Source organism: Rhea americana, unplaced genomic scaffold, assembly GCF_003343005.1.
Source record: "Rhea americana isolate MKP2758 unplaced genomic scaffold, rheAme1 scaffold_9, whole genome shotgun sequence".
Taxonomy (NCBI): Eukaryota; Metazoa; Chordata; class Aves; order Rheiformes; family Rheidae; genus Rhea; species Rhea americana.
In genome coordinates this window covers 3989031-4009529 of record NW_028187088.1, presented here as the reverse complement: position 1 = coordinate 4009529, position 20499 = coordinate 3989031, and the positions used below count along the sequence as shown (strand labels likewise).

The 20499-nt window shown below is 41.0% G+C and overlaps 1 protein-coding gene across 2 annotated transcripts in view; it reads right to left on the bottom strand.

Moving 5' to 3' along the window:
* LMO3 (LIM domain only 3) overlaps nt 1-20499 on the bottom strand; it is a 56289-nt gene that overhangs the window by 34576 nt on the left and 1214 nt on the right. The window contains exons 1-2 of one of the 2 annotated variants that reach the window (XM_085324035.1): nt 20150-20336; nt 13458-13671 (exon numbers count right to left, since the gene is read on the bottom strand). In XM_085324035.1, the coding sequence (XP_085180161.1) occupies nt 13458-13671; nt 20150-20174 (239 nt within the window). In that variant the 5' untranslated portion in view covers nt 20175-20336. Of the gene's footprint in view, nt 1-13457; nt 13672-20149; nt 20337-20499 lie in introns of those variants that run through there. The other variant, XM_085324036.1, reaches the window with a different exon arrangement.

The following is a 20499-nucleotide window of genomic DNA, read 5'->3' as shown; positions in this document are numbered from 1 at the left end:
TGTATCTAACGGATGCAACAGAAAGACATCAGTAACAATCCTGTCTTTAATACAACAGATTTGTACAGACTGCCAGGTAAAATTCGGTTGCTTGCTGTCTTGTGACTACAGAAGAAGCTAAAAAGCCCACTATGGGCACATCGGCAGTAAGTGCTAGGTAACTCTCTAAAACAAGATGCTYGCCCATCTGCCCGGAGTCTTGTGTATCCATCCATTTCTGTTCTCCTGACTGATATGGAAGGCAAGCCTATAGTGTCTGTAGGCAATGCCAACAGAAAAATACATCCTCTCCCAAATGATTGGCTTTTACTATTAAAATTGAATCATGTTTGCTATAAAGGCTCCTACAGCAGATTAAAAATACTCATAAAACAAGATTTAAACCCCTTACTTTCAATATATCTTCCAAGACACTTCACAACTTCAGAAAAGTTGTTGACCATCCCTAAAAAAATGCATGTGAGGGTGCATTTATTTTATAAATAGAAGCAAACTTCATATGCCACTCACAGCTTTGTATCAATACAACAGCCTAATGCAAAAGAGTCCTCAGCAAGTGCTACCAGAAAAACTTTAGTATGTAGGCTGAAGACAGAGCCAGAGATGTGCTCAACCTCCTTGTGCATCAAGCCAGTAGTAATGGAAGAACAAGAGAGGAAAACACTCTGGACCTTATGCGCTCATTGCTATTTTATCCTCTAGTATCCTCAGAAATGTAAACACTGTACCCCCACACTAAATTTTGAGTTAAGTTTTAATAAAGCTCAGACATYCATTTTTAAAAGTCAAACTTAAAATTCTGTGCTTTGGTGCAAGCAGGGAATCATCGTGTGTGACTTTTTGGAATCACTGCAGCAAGTCGTGAATGATGTATGAAATGAAAAATCCCTGCTCACTGCACACAATTCAGATAGTAAAATCTCCCAGGAGCATTAAAAAAAAGCACTTAAATGTGTCATTTTATTTTTGTCCTGCGCCCAGAAGACTCCCTCATCTGTCCCCAAGAACACGCAGATAGAGGTATCACCAGAGAATGCAAAAAAACCACTTGGTGCTAAAGTAAATCAGTTCGCACACTGTTTCCAGGAAAAGGCACAGGAACCTCTAGCAGACCAGACAGAATTATACTGGAGACATGTTCAGACCTCTCTCTGAATRTTTTTTTTTCTTTTTTATTAAATAATATCTAATCTCATCAGTCTGACTCTTTAACTTGATTGACCTTTAAAGATTGCATTATGGAAGCAACAAACAGCATGCTCAATGTAGTTAGGACCACGAGAAGAAACATTTGATATAAACATCATGGGTGTGATCAGAAATCATTTACGTTGAGACAAATATAGCAACACACAGAAACTATTAATGTTCAGGCCTTGATTCCTTAGCCACTTCCCGAAGCTTTTCCCAGTCTGCCTTTTGGTGCTGACCTGTTAAATTGGGCAGAGCCAAATGGCTGCAGCCGTAATCTGGCCATCTTGCAACTTGTTGCAAGTGCTGTTTTCATCTACTGTCTAATGAATACCTGTTATGCTTTTCATATGCTAATTATGAAGAAGCTAATAGACTGAGATAGGACTTTTGGGGGGCTATCATCACAGCAACGATGCAGAACACCGAGAATGGTTGTGTTACACCCTACAGGGGGTTTTTCCTTACCAAACTCGTGCATGCAGTGGGCACCCTTGATTCACACGCGTCTACAATGACAGAGGATCTTCAGAATGAATCTTGCAGCAAAACCACTCAGTTCGGAGCACACACACTGTTGCCCTTTCCCAATAGCTAAGAAGTCAGGAGTTGTCCAGGCTGACGATAATCCCTTGAGCACAAGGAGGAAGAAAAACCGACAGCATGACTGCAAATCTGTGGAAGAGCGATCAGCCYGGATGCAGCCGTCTGGGCAACTCCATTCAGCTGTAGGGATAGGAAGTAGAGCTATGCTCTAACAACAACTAATGTTGCTTTCTCTTGGCAAGTTTTAAGCTTGTGATTTACTAATTATTCCTCATAAGTATTGCTGCTGAGGAAGGACAGTCACCTACTCCAGCGTCACTTCTCTGTCATCTTTAGCRTTCTGAAATTTCAGGGAAAGCAGAGAAACGGATGCAGCCATTAACACTTTTGCTTTTCTAGCGTCTTCACGTAGAACTGGAGCCATATTGACACCTGCCCGTCGCACGCAGCAGGAAGGGGAAAGGGCTGCAGAGCCCGCCAGACACAGCCCACCAGAGCTGCTGCTCCACGTCAGCGGAGCAGAGGCAAGAGCGAGAGCTTTGCAACGCRTCCGTCACCCATCAGCAACAGTCCCCTCGAGGAGCAGTACTTAGCTGGGGCTGTATTAGCAGCAACTACTGCATACGTTTTTTTCCCATGACAAACCAAGAGGCAGACAGCAAAYACGCTGGTGATATTGGCACTATTCCTCGTATCAGCAAATGCCACCACCCAACGTGGAAAGCACAGCACTGCTGGAAGCTAATACAGCGCTCTGCAAGCGTGCACAACAACAACAAACACCCCACCGACCAAACGCACCAGTACTAAGTTAGCTTTGGTTTTCCACAAGAGGTCAGCTAGAGCTCAGAGATTTGAAGAAGCATTGCTCAAAGGGTGCAGAAAATAGTTCTTCAAAGTTTCAGAGGCAAGAGGCTTGGATCGTGGGTGCTGTGCGGGGATTGTGATTTCCAGGCTTAAACTGATAGAAACRCATCTTTCCCCTAAGGGAAGATTTCCTGGGAAACTAAACATGCTTACAATAATTTGTCTACAAATAATTACAATAATTAGGTCTGCTAAAATAACATCAGGCATATATATAAAATAAATTTGATTAAAAACTGCTTTATTCAACAGGACACAAGAAAAAAAAACCATCTTGGACCAGTAAACAGTTTGTCTGCCAAGATAGCAAATCTACCTGATTAATAGCAAGTCTAACTTTTTGTGATGACCTTTGAACAGTTCCATAGCTGAATCTGTAATGGCCAGTACCACCTGCTGCACAGGTTTTAAGTGTGCTTTCGCGTAGTAATTTCTTTTCCCCCCRTATCAGATGAGAACCTACTTAGAAGATGCGCAGGGAACAGGGGAAGGGAATAGGGCAGGACACTTGCAGTGCTGCACCTGGAGATGGAAAGTAACTGGGATATCAGGGATCATATCAAAAGGCCTCAGGAAAGCACAGAGCACCCACAGCGAGAGGAAGGCTCACAAAGTAGTCGTTCCTCTCTGTTTTTGTTCACTGCYTCTTTTCACTAGCAGTTCCCTCAGCGCTACAACTGAATTGGGTAAGGAGGTGCTGGGGGAAGCGCTCTTGGCTACCTTCAGACTACAGTGAGCCTCATTAAAAACAGCACATTTGCTGGGGCGTTTTTCAGCATTTCCTGTAGATTTTAAGGTTGTTCTAATAAGTGAAATTCCCAACAGAAGGAACATATTTTAAGTTTCTTCTTTCTGGTGCCTGTTAAAAGTACTCAATGTCATCCTGGATTTTTTTTTTTTTTTTAATAATGTATCTCTGCGCAGCACAGAAATGCAGGAATTTCATTTTCTTAACAAAAAAAAAGAAACATCCTTGTAGACCTCTGAAACTGTTAAGTAAACCGAATAGATTTGACAGCCCAATTTTGGAGTGCAAGAAGAAAAAAAGAAAGAAAAAAAAAAATGCATCCAGACCTCGCCACACATGGAGACCGGCACGAAGTCCCAGAGCCCTTCGACGGACTCGGTCCCACCTGCCACCGCTCACTGTCCTGCAGGGAAACGGCGGTGGGCAGCGCCAGCAAGCAGGGATAACAGCTGTGCGATACACAGTACGCTAAAAATTTGGCCATGGCAACGCGGAATAGGTTTGTAGGCAAAGCCATTCCAATTTTAAATATTTGGCTTTACTAAGGCATGTTTCTAAATTAATAGGCCCTGTGGCTTTCAATAGGATTATTCAGGGTACGTCAAGTCAAGCATGTAGTATATATTTGCAGGATTAGGGTTAATGTTGTTTTAGTATAAAGTGTTCTTAAATGTATCAGATTACAAATTAAATAAGGAAGCCAACAAAAACTAGCGGAGAACACCACCTTATTGAGACGGCCTTCCATGACACTTTGTGTAAGGAAGGCAGATTATGTCTACAAGGATTCCTTGGGGGTGGGAGGGGGGGAAAAAGAAAAGAAAGAAAAAAAATCATTGGAAAAAAACCCATCCCTACAAACATAAAAGCCTACCTCAACCCCTCCTCCCCAGTCTGCACACCTCAAATCCTCAAATAATGCCCAAGTTCTGTGGAAAATAATTCAGTTATTACATCTGTTACTACCATCCCTAATCCGTAGCCTGCCAATCATTTAAGTTATCACTGCCTAGAAACCCTTCCTAAAAATTTAAATTTATCTAAAAGACCCCCCCCCCCAAAAAAAAAAAAAAAAAAAAAAAAAAAAAAAAAAAAAACAAGCTCAGGGATTGTTACTGGAATTTTTAGAGGCTGATCAGCAATAACTTTTTTTAAACAGGTGTTTTCAAAGGAGGCTTAATTATTTAATCTGGATCAGCACCAACTCTTCTGTAACTAATGTTTATTTGTCTGTAGGTAGCTGCAAATAAATAACATTATAAAATATTTTACTTTGTCCCCTGGCTGAACGGTAACACTGTTCAGTACAGGGTCACAAAATAACAATTATCATTACTGAAGTTAAACCAGAGGCCTCCCCACCACACCCCGCATGCTAATATTTATGGCTGGGAAATTGGCCTTGAACAAACACGCAGTTTGACACAGGAGCATTTTGCATGTTTGAGCCAATTTCAGGAGGGAAAAGTGCTAACGCTTCCACATCGTGTCCAAAGGTTCAGCCACAAAGGAGCAATCAGAAAGCAGTGAGACAGGGGCAAGGTGTCATTTGTTACCTGGTGTAACGCAGTGGCTTCCTAATTAGTCCGATATATCAGCAGTTGCAACATATCCAAACGTATAACTTGACTGTGTTTATTCTCACCTCTTCAAAAAATATATATATAAGAGATGCAATAAAATCCCTGATCTCCTCGGCTCTGCTCACCCCACCCCCCCCTGCAAAAGCGATTTTATCTTTGCACGTTGTGCAATTCTCACTTTTACAACTTTGTGCCAACACAAGGCATTATCATTTATGCAAAAGGCAAGMTGAAAAGCTTAAAATGCAGTATTGCAGAATGTTGCCTAACAATATAAGAATATTGTATAAGAAYTTCCCACGGAACAGGAATCCAGATCTGAGCGTACTTTTCTATGTTATGAAAGCGGTGATTTTCTGCTAGCAGAGTTCCCTTGCGCTTTTTTTTTTTTTTTGTTATAAAATACATAAACAGGCTCTCTCCAGTCCAGGTGAAAATATTTTGCAGTTAATAACTGGAGTCTCAAAGGAAAAAAAAAAAGTTTCGAAAAACATAGCTGCTAAATACTGTTGAGTCTTTAGTAGCTGCAGCTCTCATTTGGGGCTGGAATATAGACTGTATTACGTACGCTGTCTCCTCGCGCCATCATGACATTTTAGCGCATGCTCAACTTCAGGTTGTAACCAACTCCACTGATTGCTATGGAAATATGAAAATGCCTCCTTGCTAACACGTATTTAAAGTGCGTCTCAACCAGATTTAGAGGAGACGGGATCACTGCTATCATATTCCAATCCAAGTATCTGTATAATACAGATGCAGAATTTCCCCATGATTTCTGCATAAATATAAGCAGAAGTGTAATACCAAGCAGGTTCACATAGAGCACAGAGACATGAGCGTGGAGAGCTTGTAAGGTACTTTAGCAAGCCATGTTACATTCAGAAAGGACTATATGGTTCACGACAAAATTTTGGCTGAAATATTCCTCMCGTCATTAAGTTGTCAAAATTCATCAATACTTACGTGAATTTTTGATGTATGCTATGCTTTTTTAAAAAAACTTTTTTTAAAAGACTACTTTCTATTAGAAAAGATGCAGAACCAGTAGTTTCTTAAATCTCAAATTTAGTTAGTTCTGGCCATATTTACACTCCATTACATTTTTTTCCTCCAAAGTAAGGTACAGCTAGCTATACTATCCATCCTTTTTCAGGTACACTCTTACATACACCTTTAAAAGCAGCATATTCTAGAGATTTCTTTTTAAAGGTCCTATTCTCTTTTAAAATATGAGCCTACTGATTTCTTAGAAAAYGCCAAGCACACAGAATGAGACTCAAGAAATAGGTGTCCAAAGGCTGATGAAATTTAGAATATGCACGGAGTAAAACAGCAGTACTAAAATTGTTTTACACCTATTTCACTTTAAGATCTGTAGAGTTTTTTGACAACATAGATTTTTTGCTTCAGACATCTGGGTCTGAAAAAAAAACAAAAAGTTCAAGAATATTTAGATTGAAAAAAAGAAAAAAAAAGCTTGTGACTATTATTTAGATTTACTTAAAAAGCCTTCCATTGTCATCCTCATAAAGAATCCCCTGAGAAAAGTCATCCTTTAAAGCACATGGCATCTGATAAAGTATACTCCAAATTATAGCATTCCAAAGTTCAGCAATAGTCAAAACCAATTTTATTTAGAAATTATTTKTCTATTACATACTGTGTATTTTGGTTTCCAAATCTGTCACGAATATATTTARCTTCATTGGAAACAGAAAAAAAAATCCTGAAGTCAGGAAGGCTTGTAACAACATTGCCCTTTTGCTGGCCAGTTTTCAATTATCTGTTATAAAATTTTATAGGAAATTTGTATTCCACGGTGAACAGTATTTGAAGTTCTCAATTTGCTCAGCTCCTTTGCCTGAAAAGACAGTACTATGCTTGTTACTATTATTAAAACATTCACATTAGCAAGAAATGTTATATGATATATCTAAAATACTTGAAGGATAGGGCAAATGCAATGAGACAAGATTTGTTACTCTTTTTTTTTTTTTTTTTTTTAATGAACCACATAGTAGAGAGTTTTATTTCTCACTTTTGGGTAAAGCATCCACAGAACAAATAATGAAAACTGGGGRAAAAAAAAATCAATTTGTTTAAGAACAGATATAAAGCAGAGGTCAGAACTTTTTTAAAAAAGCATCTCCATTCTAGGCAATAATAGCTAAATATTTTACCACTACAGTATATGTACGGATGYGTTGTTTTGCACATGCTTCTGGTCAAAAAAGCAGAAAGCTTCTGATTAAACTTTGGATGACAAATATATCATAAAGTAAATAATAATATTAGCTCCTAAACTAAAGCATTTTAATATGGTATTATTTTAAACTTATTACATAAAAACAGTAGTCAGAATCACTTATGAAGGAAAATTCAGCAAGAAATCAAGAAAGTTTACTTATTACTGGCTCACTTCTGTTGGATTTTTGAGAGAGGTTAAAGAAACTTAGAGCAGCCCTATAAAATTGATTTCTTTCAGCAGGAGTGTTAACCCATCCTGCAGCACTACAGATTTACCTAGGTTGTCCCCCAAATCATTACGTTTATTAAGGTTTATTGAGCTACTATAAATTGAGAAAAATCTTCGTAGTAAAACAATTCTCCATCAAAACACATTGTACTACAGTAAGGTAATGAGGAGCTGTAGGATGGGTTTTAAGATGCACTGTACTTTCATCTGAAAAGTCTCCTGAAATTCTTTGAACATTTCCAGGAGATTAATGAGGTATTTTGACAACACACAAGAAGTGTCTGGTTTTCAAGAAGCCTTATAAGAGGGAACATTTACATCCTTGGAAATTAAACTGTGTATTTTAAGCCACTAAAAATAACACAATTATTAAAAATTTGGCAGCTCTGAAGAAAAATACCAGAAGACACTAGCAAACACATGGAACTACTGAAGAGCGTCARACTTGAGTACACACGTTTTACAGCATTTCAACATGACTTAAACACCAATTTTAACAGCTTAATTGAACGTTTCTTATTAGAAGCTATTATAGATGAACTGAAATAAGAACGGGCTAAACTAGGCAAAGGGCAACTAAATCAAAAGCGTTATTACTTGCAAGTTTGGTGGACTAACTGCGTGTATGTGCTCTACTCCGCTTGCAGTACACCCTCATCCCTTCAAGGTATTTCGAGGGTTTTAAAACTGTTGCTAATCAGCGGAAGAGTTAGTGTTATTGCTTCTCCCCCCCCCCYTTTTTTTTAGACATACTAAATGATACAATTAATGTGCATTTAGGAGAAAATGCATTTCTCACAATCATGCTAAAACAAGCAGACCATTACAGCTACCATTTTTATATGCATATTTTAAAATATTYTAGGGCTTGTCCCTGCAAACCCTTACTCCCATGAATACTTCCATGCATTTCAACAAGGGTATTTATGTAAATAAGGGTTCAATCCTACAAAGCTTTAATGAAGAAAGCTGAGCTCTCTTAAGCTTCACTTCTGTAAATACCTTGCTATTCCTGAGAACTCAAAATGCTTAAATCTTTAAAGAGCTACCCTTGTTTAATTAAGCCGGGCAAGAAGCATACTGAGGTGTCATTTATGAAAACACCTTATATCCCACTACCCGTGAAAAATTTCCATCTGGAGTACTTACACACTCATTTAAAAGAGCCGGTATCTTAGCTGTCTGCAATATTTAACGTGCACTTTCCACTACATGAGAGAAGCAGGATCTGCTAATCGGTACCAGACAACAAGACATTTTAAGTCTGCCTTGAATTTCTAAGTATTCCTACATAATCTTTTTTTAAATAATAATTGCCTTTAGAGCAAGAGCAGTTGGACAAGAAAAGGCTGCTTCCTCAGCTCAACTCTTTTCAGCCTGCACCCTTTCACAAGCTAAATATTTTACGGAGGTAACATCTTCACGATGCTCATGGTTGAACACTTTACTTTCTGTAGTCAGTTTTCATTATTTACGAGATCTGGTCCAACACAGGCATTTTAAAAAACTTGATTTGTCTCAAAGTCTTCCCACTAGCAAAGGAGTAAGAAATAAAACCATGATTTGCCTCTTCCTTAAGCAATAGCAGTCTAATCTTCATAGCTGTTCTGTGATACCTCTAAAGTCCGCAGTACATTTACAAGCCAAATCATTATCAAACTTGGGGGGGGGGGGAGAGGGAGAGGGAGGGCAGAGTTTTATGTCCTATTTCCACTCCCCCATCCCCAATACACTTCTAGATGTGTTTGAGGRCACAAATCCCACCCCAGTATATTAGTTTTGTTAATCCTTTTCCTATGATCTGTTTGCCTGGCCAGGGAAATTATGCAAAAAGTAATAAAAGTTCTAATTCAATTTCCACGTTAAGAGATGGATTTGAAAAATAAATAAATAAATAAAAATCAGAAACCATACTCTTTGTGTTTACTAAGAGATATGCACTCCAACATTTAGTGTCAYAGAGCTGGAGTTAAAACCAGGAACGGTGAAGATAATTTAGCTGCATGAATGCCTGCTCTTCAGTAAAATGCTGCCAAAATTAAATAGGAATGAAACAGCACTTTGTAGTCATTGGTCGCTCAGCAGGGTTTGCGTAGTTAAAAACCTAAGTGAGAAGGGTGATTGACCTACATTGCTACTAGCTTAGCACAGCTGTACTTTCATATTTTCACTGCATCCAAGGAAGCTCATTATTTAATGCAACCRAGTTGCATGTAATTGCAGGGCTTCCATTTTACACTTTTAGGGGCCAGATATTAATCTGAAACGTGCGGCACGCACTACCGTGCGTCTAGAAATATCTGCAGCTGGGGCAGGGGAACCTCGCAGGAGGCGGACGCACAGATGGACCAGCGAGCAAGTCCCCTGGCGCCCGCCGAAGACGAGCGCGAGGCCGTTTTCCCATATTTTGGGGCAGAAGCGGCCCAGAATGCGTAACCAAAGCTTGCTTCATCTAGCTCGTACCTGAGGTTTAGATAAGTAACAACCTTCCAGTTAACAACCAGTTTGATAATGTTAACAGCGCTTGGGTCAGCTGGTCATTACTRGCCCTCATGGCAGATTTCAAAGGGAACGTTGTGCTTGTACATGCATATATTGCCAGTCAGCACGGAGGACAGACTGGGAGAAGTTGATACATTAAGATGTCATCCCACAGCTCTGGAGGAAAAAAGGAAAAAGAACAAAAAACCCCACTACAGTAAGTGAAATATATGAGAAAACAGACTTGAAATATTGGCATAAACCTAAGTTCCTCAAATTAAGTCTTCACTTTTTAACCCAGGAGTGTATAAGCAGGAGACAGAAGCCTGCAGGGGAATTATACTCTGCATATCATTTTCACCAAGTATGCTATTTCTAACATCGAGTCCTTTCTTTACTCAAGTCAGTTCTCATCCTCGTTAACAAAACGGAGTTCATGCCTGCCGTGGCCACCCTCATACCCTCCGTGCCGCATGCCACCTCCGAAACCCCTCGCCTGACTCACGGGAGTCGAGCTACAGGCTGAAGCCTTGTCTCGCGCACCCAGGACGTCTCCCAAGCTCATTCCCTCGTTCAAGACTTCTGCCCCCTCCTCCAAGCAAAAGGGCTTTAACAGAGTAAAATTCCCTAATTTTACCAAAGCGGACAGCTAAAGCCAAGGAAGTTTTGACGTTCTAAAGGTACGAGATATGTCTAAAGAGCTYGTCAAAGCATCTCAGCCTCCGAGATACCCTCAGAGGGTACCTTGGGGCTGAAAGGCAGAACACGAGTGTGCATCGGGRATTAGGGTTTTTGGCAGGCGTTTCTAAGCGAGAGATACTTCCAGTATCTTTGCAAATAGCCAGAGACACATGCACGCAGTTTGTGAATCTAACCATGAACGTTAAAGCACACAAAGTAGCTGCATTATTGCTTATAGAGTCTGTAGTATGGCTGTCTTATTGAAAGACATAATGAACATGGAGAGACAAGTTAATAAGCAATTTTACTCTTTATAGTATCATACAAGCCACATATCCTCTAGAGGGCACCACATAAATTAATAGGAAGCTTGAACAGTTTTCCATGCAAAGATTCCCTTTATGGTTAAAAAGAAAAAAAATAAATAAAATAAGGGGACAGTTTGAAACTGTAATCGAACCCTAATCTGATCATTAGTACAAAGTAATTTGTTCTTTAAATTCATGTCAAGTAGGTTGCTAAATATGAAAGCTTATTTGACTACAAAGCTAGAGAACATTTAACTAGTTTCTACATTAGCATTAAAAAGATCACTTTTATAGGTTCACTGCATAACTAAGTAGATAAGACGCAATGAGGCAAATGACTATCTGCAATTACCTTAAGTGCATCAGTTTGAAGTTTAGTGTAAATACCAAGTTTAAATCTATGCACTCACAAGAATCACTAAAAAAGGCTCATGACTAAATAGCTTCATTAAGACTTGATAAATCTAGAGACAAATCAGAAATATCTTAAACACGATTACAGGATTTTTCATCTGTGCTAATTAGTTTTCACTGGTCCAAATATTGCATATGAACTAAACATTGGTTTTGAATAAGGTCATGGGTTAAAACCATTGGGTAAAAATGGTYTCTTTTCTGTGCATTACTTAGAGTTTTAAACATTGGTTAGCAAAATATTTACTCCTTCTAGACATTCAAGGGCCAAACAGCAATGGGATGTGGRTGCATGCACATGTGGGGAAATACTTTGCTTATATCCTTATTGCTACATCACTTTTGCTCTTGATTTTAAGACATTGCTCTGTTGCACTAGTACTTGCAAGATTCAACAAGTTCCAAGCCCCCCAAAAATTTAGGGCTCAGATAAAACTGCCACAGCAGAGTTCATTCACTCATTGCAGTCATTCGTAAGAAAAAGGATTCTTAAAACAGGCTTGAAAAATTAGGAAAAGCCTTACCCTCTCCCAGAAGCTGTTAAAGCATGTGTATGTTTACAGAGCTGTTGTAAGATCGATTGCAAGTGACGTGTTCCTGTACAATAAGTCCCTTCCACTCATTGTTTCAAACATTTCCCCTTGGTTTTTAAAAATAAGGTTCTTAGCTACTTCTCTGGCAGCCTTAATGCAGCAACTTTAAGGTGCATACTCTTTGCTCAATTCCAGTACTCTCTTGTGTTCCTTTTACAGAGCTTTAAACTGTAACAGAGCACTTTCACCACTAAGTACTCCAAGACCATGTCTGAAGAACCCTGAACTGCCTTGCAGATCTGAACACCCAGCTCAGCAGAAGTATAAAACAGGTGCACAGATTTTTTGTTGTTCTCGTTCCACTCTAGAAAAAAAAAGGAAAAAAAAAAAAACAGTCGTAATACAGACAGCCAGAGTACCAAAAAACTATTAACACTTTGATCTTAATTTCTGTTCCAGTCTACCCAAATGGCTCAGTGTACAGAAGCCTTATACATTGGTACCTGCACTAAAACTGAACTTGTAAGTTAAAACATTCAGGAATAGCTTTAATTTTTCCCTGATGTATTAATGACTTGAATGTCCCTTTAAAAGGAATACTTCACTACAAGGGCAGGGGAAATATTCCCAGAAGTTCATGCTAGCCTAAGGCAGCTAGTYTCATTAGGCCTCCTCTATAGGGAATGGAAGAGAGGTGCTCCTATAGGAAATAAGTGCTCTGAATCACCCCAAAGGAGCCTCTTTCTCTCTCTATTTACTGTTGAGAGCCTAGGGAGACTAAACTTTCCAGATTAAAACTTATCTTCTGCAAGTAGCCCTATTTATTCACACATACWCTGCAGATAAACTAGCTTAGTACTGCTTAGTAGTATTTTGCTGCAAGTTAAACTTCAAATATTCTTAAGAATGCAGGTCCACAAGCAAACAAGAAGGTAGAAAAACAGGTGATAACTTGTTACCTCTGAAAAGCAGCAACAGGTTACAAAGCATCCCACCCAGGTCACCAAGCTACATCAAGACCGAAGTGAATTTAAAGCTATTATCTACAAAGTTATTTAACATGGGGGAAAACATGTTGGTAATCTTAATCCAGCTTCTAATAGAAGAATGACAACATTCATAAAAGCTACCACCACTATAAATGAAATTCTTCTGGCAAACTAAGAGGACAAAAATGCATAAACTAARAAGAGTGACGTCCTCCTCAGAGCTCAAACCCTACACTTGCTTTGCTGTTCAAAGATGACAGACAGCCCTTCTGTTTTAGGCCACTACGACCGAACACCGCATTGCGTTTAAAAGGGGATCAGATCCCTGGAAATGCGGGGCTGCGAGAAACATCCAGTTTCTTCTATTCTCTTCCTCCTCTTCTCTGAAAAGGAGACCTTGGCATTAGAATTAGGAAAACTGGCAGCTGCGCGTGAGATCTGGTTGCGTGCGTTTTCTGATTCAGTACATAGAAAATGACCTGTGGATTTTAGTTTTATCTCTATACTGCAGCATTTGTTTTTCTATGCTCCAAATGTAACACTTTGTCTTATTGAGCATCGCTTACGCCACGCTCCCGATCAAAGACTGCGCAGAATCGCAAAGTTTGTCAGTGAAGGCAAGAAGGTSGTATCCTACCTCAGGTAGTCTCTGCGACAAAGGATAAGGTTGGCTTTGGTGTACAAAGTAGAGCCCACCTCCCCCAAACGACAGTCACAGCAGGCACATTTCAGGCAGTCTTCATGCCAGTATTTGTCCAGGGCCTTTAGAAGATACCGGTCTTTAATCTTACGGTTGCAGCCAGCACAACCTTTCGGCTTGGTGTCTGGCTGGACTGAGAGCATTTGTATACCTGCAATATAAGGAGACAAGAGAGGAGTGAAAAACAGACAGTCCCCCCAAGACGGTCTCTTTTCTGTCTTCATCTCTCCACTCCCATACACACCCAGTTCATTAAAAAGGCAATCATGTAGATAAAGCGAAATAATCTAAACAGTCCGCAGCAAGCTGAAAACATTATTAAGATAAATTTGAGAGCTGAAACATCCACTGGTTTAAGTTCTACAGCTTCTCTTAAATACTTCATTTACCTKGTCTCTTTGCTGAAAAGAAATATGATTAGAAGAATTAAAATATAAATCAACACAAACAGTTCAGCTAAAAAGTTGTCCATTTTTGCCCAGTGCATCTAATGTCTAACAAGCAATGKTTTAAACAGTATCTGTGATAGCAAGCATAGCTAAACTTACATATTTGGACCTATTTACATGYTTATAGTATGCAAAAGCACTCCAAATACTAGAGATGGAAAGAYTGAAGCTAATAGAGGCTCCGGGCTAGACTTTCAGGGAGGTTTGACATGACCTTGGGGGGAGAGGGAGGATGGAAAGGTTGTTTAACTGTTTAATATTGCAGTTCCTGTAACGCACATGAATGAAGTAATCACATTTCCAGAGACTTCAGTACCAGCATCTTCAGACCTTAAGTCTAAGGACCATCTGAAAAATCTGATTTCAAATAATCTGCACATGGTCAGATACTTATTAGTTTATCACCACCCCATACATACAAAAAAAAAAAACCCCAAAACAAACACACACACACCATCTCACACTTTTTAATCTCAAACTTAGCCAACAAATAGTTCAGAGCAAAGAGTACRGGGGCATCACTTATGTGCATTCACCTTCTGATGTAGTGGCAGATAGCATTTAAATAACCATTTAGACTGTGGTGAAAGCGGAGCACAGTTGGGAGAGCACGACTATACACTGAGCACTGCAGCCAGCTGCCAAAGATCCATACGAAAGTCGACTGCACTCAGTTTTACAGTACAGGGGGAGAATAGGTCACTGCTCCAAAGCGCTTACAGACTGATCTCTCTTAGTTAATCTCATGAACTGTTATCCCATTACACTTAGACCAATCTTCAGAAAGTCATTTTTTAGAAGCAAAATCATAGCCCTGCAGATGCTTTCTTGTACATCAGAGAGGCATCGGAAAAAGAGAGAATCAACACACAGTTTGATTATTAGGTTATCTCACTGTTTTAAGCCAATCAGGGATCAAACTTTTCTTTTTCTCTCTCTTTTTTTTTTTAAAGCTACTCATTACAGTGCATCTTAACATTACAATGAGAATTTTTCAAGACTGGAAAATGAATGCCTTTGTTAACAAGAATATTCTACCCCCAAATTTAGTGAATGGCGCCCAGCTCTTACGCAGAGACTGGGAAAGGTCAGACAGAGTCTTGTAACAAAGAAAAGCAAATTCAAGAGCTCCTCATCAAGAATGCTCTACTACCTACTGTTAGGAAAGCTTTACAGTCCCAGCTTTTATCAGCAGATCTCAGTTGGTGCTGTAACACACCACTACAGAAAGGCAGTCTCAGGTAGCGAGAACATGAAGGGTTTTTCTGCTTTGTTTTGTTTTTCAAAAAAGAGCTCTCATAAGGAAAACAGGAAAACGAGTGTAATCTTTGAAGCAATGGCATAGTGTTCTTTATGGATATCAGCGCTACGAAGACAAGAGGCTAAACACTACGCCAGCTGAGACTTCCAGGGGATCTGCAAGCGTACGAGTACGTAGAGCACTTGGGATTTGCGTGGTCTGTGCTGACTCTGGAGCCCGTCACAGATTTTCAGGGTTACCAAGCTCAGCTCCCGAATGGCACCTGTGAAGTTCGATGGTCACCGAGTTAGCAAAAGTAATTCTTATCGTGACATAGCATTACGACAGCCCTGCTCCCCCATTTGCAATGCACTGCTATGCATTTTGGAGCAATCTACTCATCTGCTAAATTAACAGTTGAGTTACAGAGACAGAGGTCTCCTAGTGGCACTACCACGGTGTTACTACTGCGCAGCGCCGGCAGCTCACAACAAAACCGCGTTAGGCTTCTATTTTTCCATCTGTCAGCATAYGAGCGGCGTTGCTGCCTTTCCACCACTCCTCGCTCAGCGTTACTCTCATAGCTCCCACACCGCCCACAGGTGGGACCCGTTTCTTGTTCACGGACAGCAGGTTGAGATCCAGCAACTCGCGCGGGGCTCCCCGCAAAGTCCACGGCAGGTCTAGGAATGAACGCACATCTCATCCTAAGTACCGTAAGACCATGGCTGAGCCTCTGGAACATTTTTAATCGCCAACTGACTCCCCCAAAACCCAGGGCGCGTACATAAAAACAGCATGTTAATACGGCCATGAATAAGTGACTAAAAGCAATCAGAGATTTGCGGTAAAGAACCTAAAACTGATTGTAAGGGAAAGGCCTGCTGCATCTCTTACAACTTCACACAGTAGAAAAATCTTAAAAGTTGCATAAAACAGAAGTATAAATATCCGTTAAGCGCCAACATTCTTATCCCCAGTCCTCTCTTTGGCCACATAGAGAGCATAAACATATAAAACAAACTGCAGTTTATATCAACTTCTTGGAACTCGGTTTAAAAAAAAAAGTTCAGAAGCATGCAGGACTGTTTTAGGGCTTTAATCTTTAGCTTGAGGGAGTCCAGGATAAACTAGGAGCTAACAAAGTTAGGGGCTTAAAAAAAAAGGAAAAAAATAAAAAAAAAGGAAAAAACACCTCAATGTAAAAATTTCAGCACCTGATAAGGAACTGGGTTAGAAAACGGAGGCCGACAGTCTCTGATCCAGGCAGATCTGCTGCCCTGCGCCTTCCAAAGTGAACAAGGTRCAACAGAAACAAGGCTAAATTAAGCAAATATCTGACCAAATGGCAACAGCCAAGCCTGACAACTCCTGAAGTACACGATGCAAACWCGAGGTTGTCTTATTACCCCTAAACCCCAACGGCTTGCGCAGTCTCACGGATACCCCTGCACCACTTTCGAAAYGTTTGCTACGGCAAGAAAGCGGACAAGGCGCTGCTGAGGCGGTTAGCCTGTCCCCTGCTTCCACACCCTCCTTGTCGAGACAAGTGGAAAGGGACAGGCTCCCCACGGACGCAGTGTTAACAACCCTTCGCATCTGTTTTCCTGAGGCTGAGCGAGAAGGTGGGTCTGACATCCCCTTGGCAGTATCTTCAGATTAGGGATTCTGTTTGCAGCAGCTTTTGGAGGGAAGGAGTGTTTTGCTCTTCAGATCCTTTCTCATTTTACTTGTAGTCAGGCTACCTCTATTTTAATAAAAAAAAAAAAATCTACAAAACTGCTGTTTCATTATAAAAAGAAAAGTTGCACTTATTTTTTGAAATATAAAATGGATCTAAACACAACAAAGCACAAAACAGTGCTCCAAGAAGTGTTTTACTTATCTCCAAATTCTTTGCACGTGCCCTTTTCTTTTCATGCCCCGGATTAAATCACTTAATTTTGACGGCAGAATACTTGATCACTTTTTCCAGTGTAGTACGATCCACCTTAATGCGGATCAGCTCTCAGACCATCTCTCTTCCTTTTAATGTTCCCATAAGGTCTCCAGCGCAGCTACACTTTCCACATAAGCGCTTGTGTATTTTTAGCTCTCTCTTAATTTGGCAATAAGAATACCTGCAGCTCCCTGTTAGCCAGCTGCTCGGAGGCTGCGGTCCGAGTACTCGTTTACTCCTCAGGACACAGGAAGGACCCTTTCAGAGGCTGACAGCACCCACAAAACCATCCAAACTGCTTGCCGCTGAAACACCAGGAAGCGGTGCGGAGCACTGCCGCCTGGCCGCCCTCCTCCCCTCTTCCCCCGTGAAGGCAGCGCTCGTGGAGCACTTCCAAAAAAACCACACGGCTACGCGCCGGCTGTGAAAAATCAAACCCAGCTTTTCCTCCAGCCCTGCGGAGTCCTACCCCTGCTCTGCATCACGGAGCAGGGCTGCTCTCAGAGCAGAGCAATTCCTGAGCCTAGTCCGTCACTGTCACACGAACCCTTCTCAYTTCACCCCACTCCGTCCTCAAGGGCTTCCTCTAGCCTCTCTCCTCTGTTCCCTCCCTTCAACCCCTCACCCCATCCCTAAGAYGCTGCCCACRCTGCAGAGCCRYGTTAGGAATAAGACTTCTTAGTCAYCACCCACCACCTTTAGGATTGCTGAAGGGGGATCTTCATATCCTCAGTTGGAGAGTTTTGGGTTTCTCTCGGTCACCCTGGATAAGTTGTGCAATACAACCAACTCCCATCCCTTGTTGTTATCGCTGCTGCATGATGAAACGCTGTCAATCAGTTTGTAACTATGAGGTTTGAGATAAAGAGGAAAGACTGCAAGAAGGAGGCTAAATTAGCCTCCAGAAGACAGACAAAAAAAGAAAAAAAAGAAAAAAAAGAGGAAAACATTTCCCTCTAATTATCACCCTTCTCAAAATGCAGGAGAATAGGGATCTGGCATAAYGGAATTACATTTTGTCAGTGATGCAGTAGTGTCTGTGACCAGGATTGGTCCCTGACTGTGCTAGGTGCTGCACAAGACCTTCAGAACAGTGGTTCGTAGTTGAAACAGTCTTTGAAAGACACATTAGGGATCGAAAAGGTGGATATTATCATGCAGTAGATCATTTTAAAACTGAGGCCCCTCGCTGAGGCATGTACATAGTTCCTACCAAGGACAGTAAGATGCACTTCAAGAAACGGGAAAACTTGCCTCTGCTTTAAAAAAAAAATAAGTATCAGTTTGGAGAAAATTAGGTATCAGTGTACTGATCTCTAGAACACAGCAAACTGACAGAAATGTGCACTCAACAAGAGAGTTAGAGATCCAGTAGAAGATAAAAAGAATACTTTTCAGATGCTTTCCCACTTTGTAGCTTCACCCTAAAAGCATTCAGCATTCCAATTATGCCGGACAATACAGACAGACTTTAGAAAAGAGTTAAGGTTTTAGAAGCTAAGAAACATTTCAGAACTTGCATGTAGCACATCAGGAGTCGTAACTAGTTTTAGATTGGCATGTAAATTGTTCTGTGGAAAATTCTTATTGCCTCCGAGACCCTGCTATTCTGAGTTATTTGACAGTTTAAGGGAAATCATAATTAAAAAAAAAGAGACATAAATAATAGCCTGTGCAGTGTGGTGCGCAGAAATAAGTAGAACCATTTCATTTAAACTCTGGTGAGCTTTTAATTGCCTGGATTGCATTGTGAACCAGCCTAACGGTTGATTGCCTCCATTATGCTCTCTTGTTCTGTGCCATTCATCCGCACAGTCTCAGCTTCTGTAGTTAACACAACAAAGTAACCGCAACTCCATAACACTCAGGGTATTTAAATAAAAAAAGAAAAAAAAAGTAAGATTTTTAGGACTCTGAATATAGACTCYCTTGTATACTTTTGAGTTAAATTTTCCCCATAGTAAATAACTAAACTTCACCTCCTGCCCCTTCTACAGAGGAATCTGATTTTCCCCCCCTTTTCTTTTGGGAAGGGAAAAGAAGGAAGAGTTTTTTTTTTTTTTTTTTTTTTTTTTTTTTTTAAAAAGGGGGGGGTGCAGTCCCACAGCTGGGAGCAGTGATACAGATTAAAAGAATTTGGCCAACATGGCTAGTCGATTGCCAAGAGACACCAAACAAAAGATTTCTCTTCTTCTTTCCCCTTCTCTTTTTGAAAGCTAGATTGGGCCTAAAAGCTTGTTTCTCTCTGTTCACTGGCCCAGAGCATCCCTGCAGGCTGTAGCCCCCTAAGGGACAACACAGCAAATAGATGTACCCAGATCTCAGGGACTGGAGCTGCTTAGCTATGTTCCTATCCCTGTCGTGCCCCCCCTTCGCCCCCCACTCCCTCCCTCCTTTTTTAGAGCAGTGGTGCTGGGAACCAATTTGATTCCCTTTTTCTCCAATGCAGCTGCAAGGCTCAGAGATACTGACATTTTTCCACTCTTATCAGTTTAATTACAGTTACCATGGCAGCAAAGTGCTAGTGCTTGGCAAAGGCCAACAAGAGATTTGCAAGACTGAGTTCAATTTTGATGCAGCTCACATGCAAAATAAAAAAAATAAATAAGAAACATACACTCTACAACAACAAAGAATCCCTTTTGGAGTTGGACGCTCAGGCCTTTTGTGCTAATTCCTTTTCAAGCATCACGGGGATGAGGCGATGGGGAGAAGAGGGGAGAGGGAGGTAGCGGAAAAGAATGTAGCAATATTTGTTGCACCTCGCAAGATTAATTGGTTTGAACAGCAGTCCTACAAAGCTGTCCTAGGAAGCAATCTTTGGGGTCTCTCAGAGCAACATGCGCACACACACACACAGACCTGCTCGCTACGTATTCAGTATTGAAGAGGAAAGAGAAACAAGCTTCTTTCCCTAAACGCTACTTTAAGGTACGGGTTTTGCTCAGTGCGAACCAAGGAAAATAAAAAGAAAAAGAAAAAAGGGAGACTGCGACCTTACCGAAACTTTTCTCCTTTTTCTGCATGAGTTGATTTACGGGTGCCTGGCTAGCTCCGGCTCCCTGAAAGCACCGGATCCCAGCAAAAGTAGCAAGTGCCCCCGCGGCGCGCCGCGGAGCGGGAGCGGAGYGCGGCGCGCCGCAACCCGGCTATTGTGCGGCCGCGGGCGGCGGGGCCGCGCCGTGCCCAGCCCCGGCCAATGGCAAAAGCCACATGTTCCCCTAACTCTGCCCGTAATCCTATAATCCCAGCGGTCTCTTAGCTTTGTTGTAACAAATGGGTTTGATTAAACTGTCACACGCGGCGTTAGCATACCGTACCGCGTTTGGTATGAAAGGGGGAGGGAAAAAA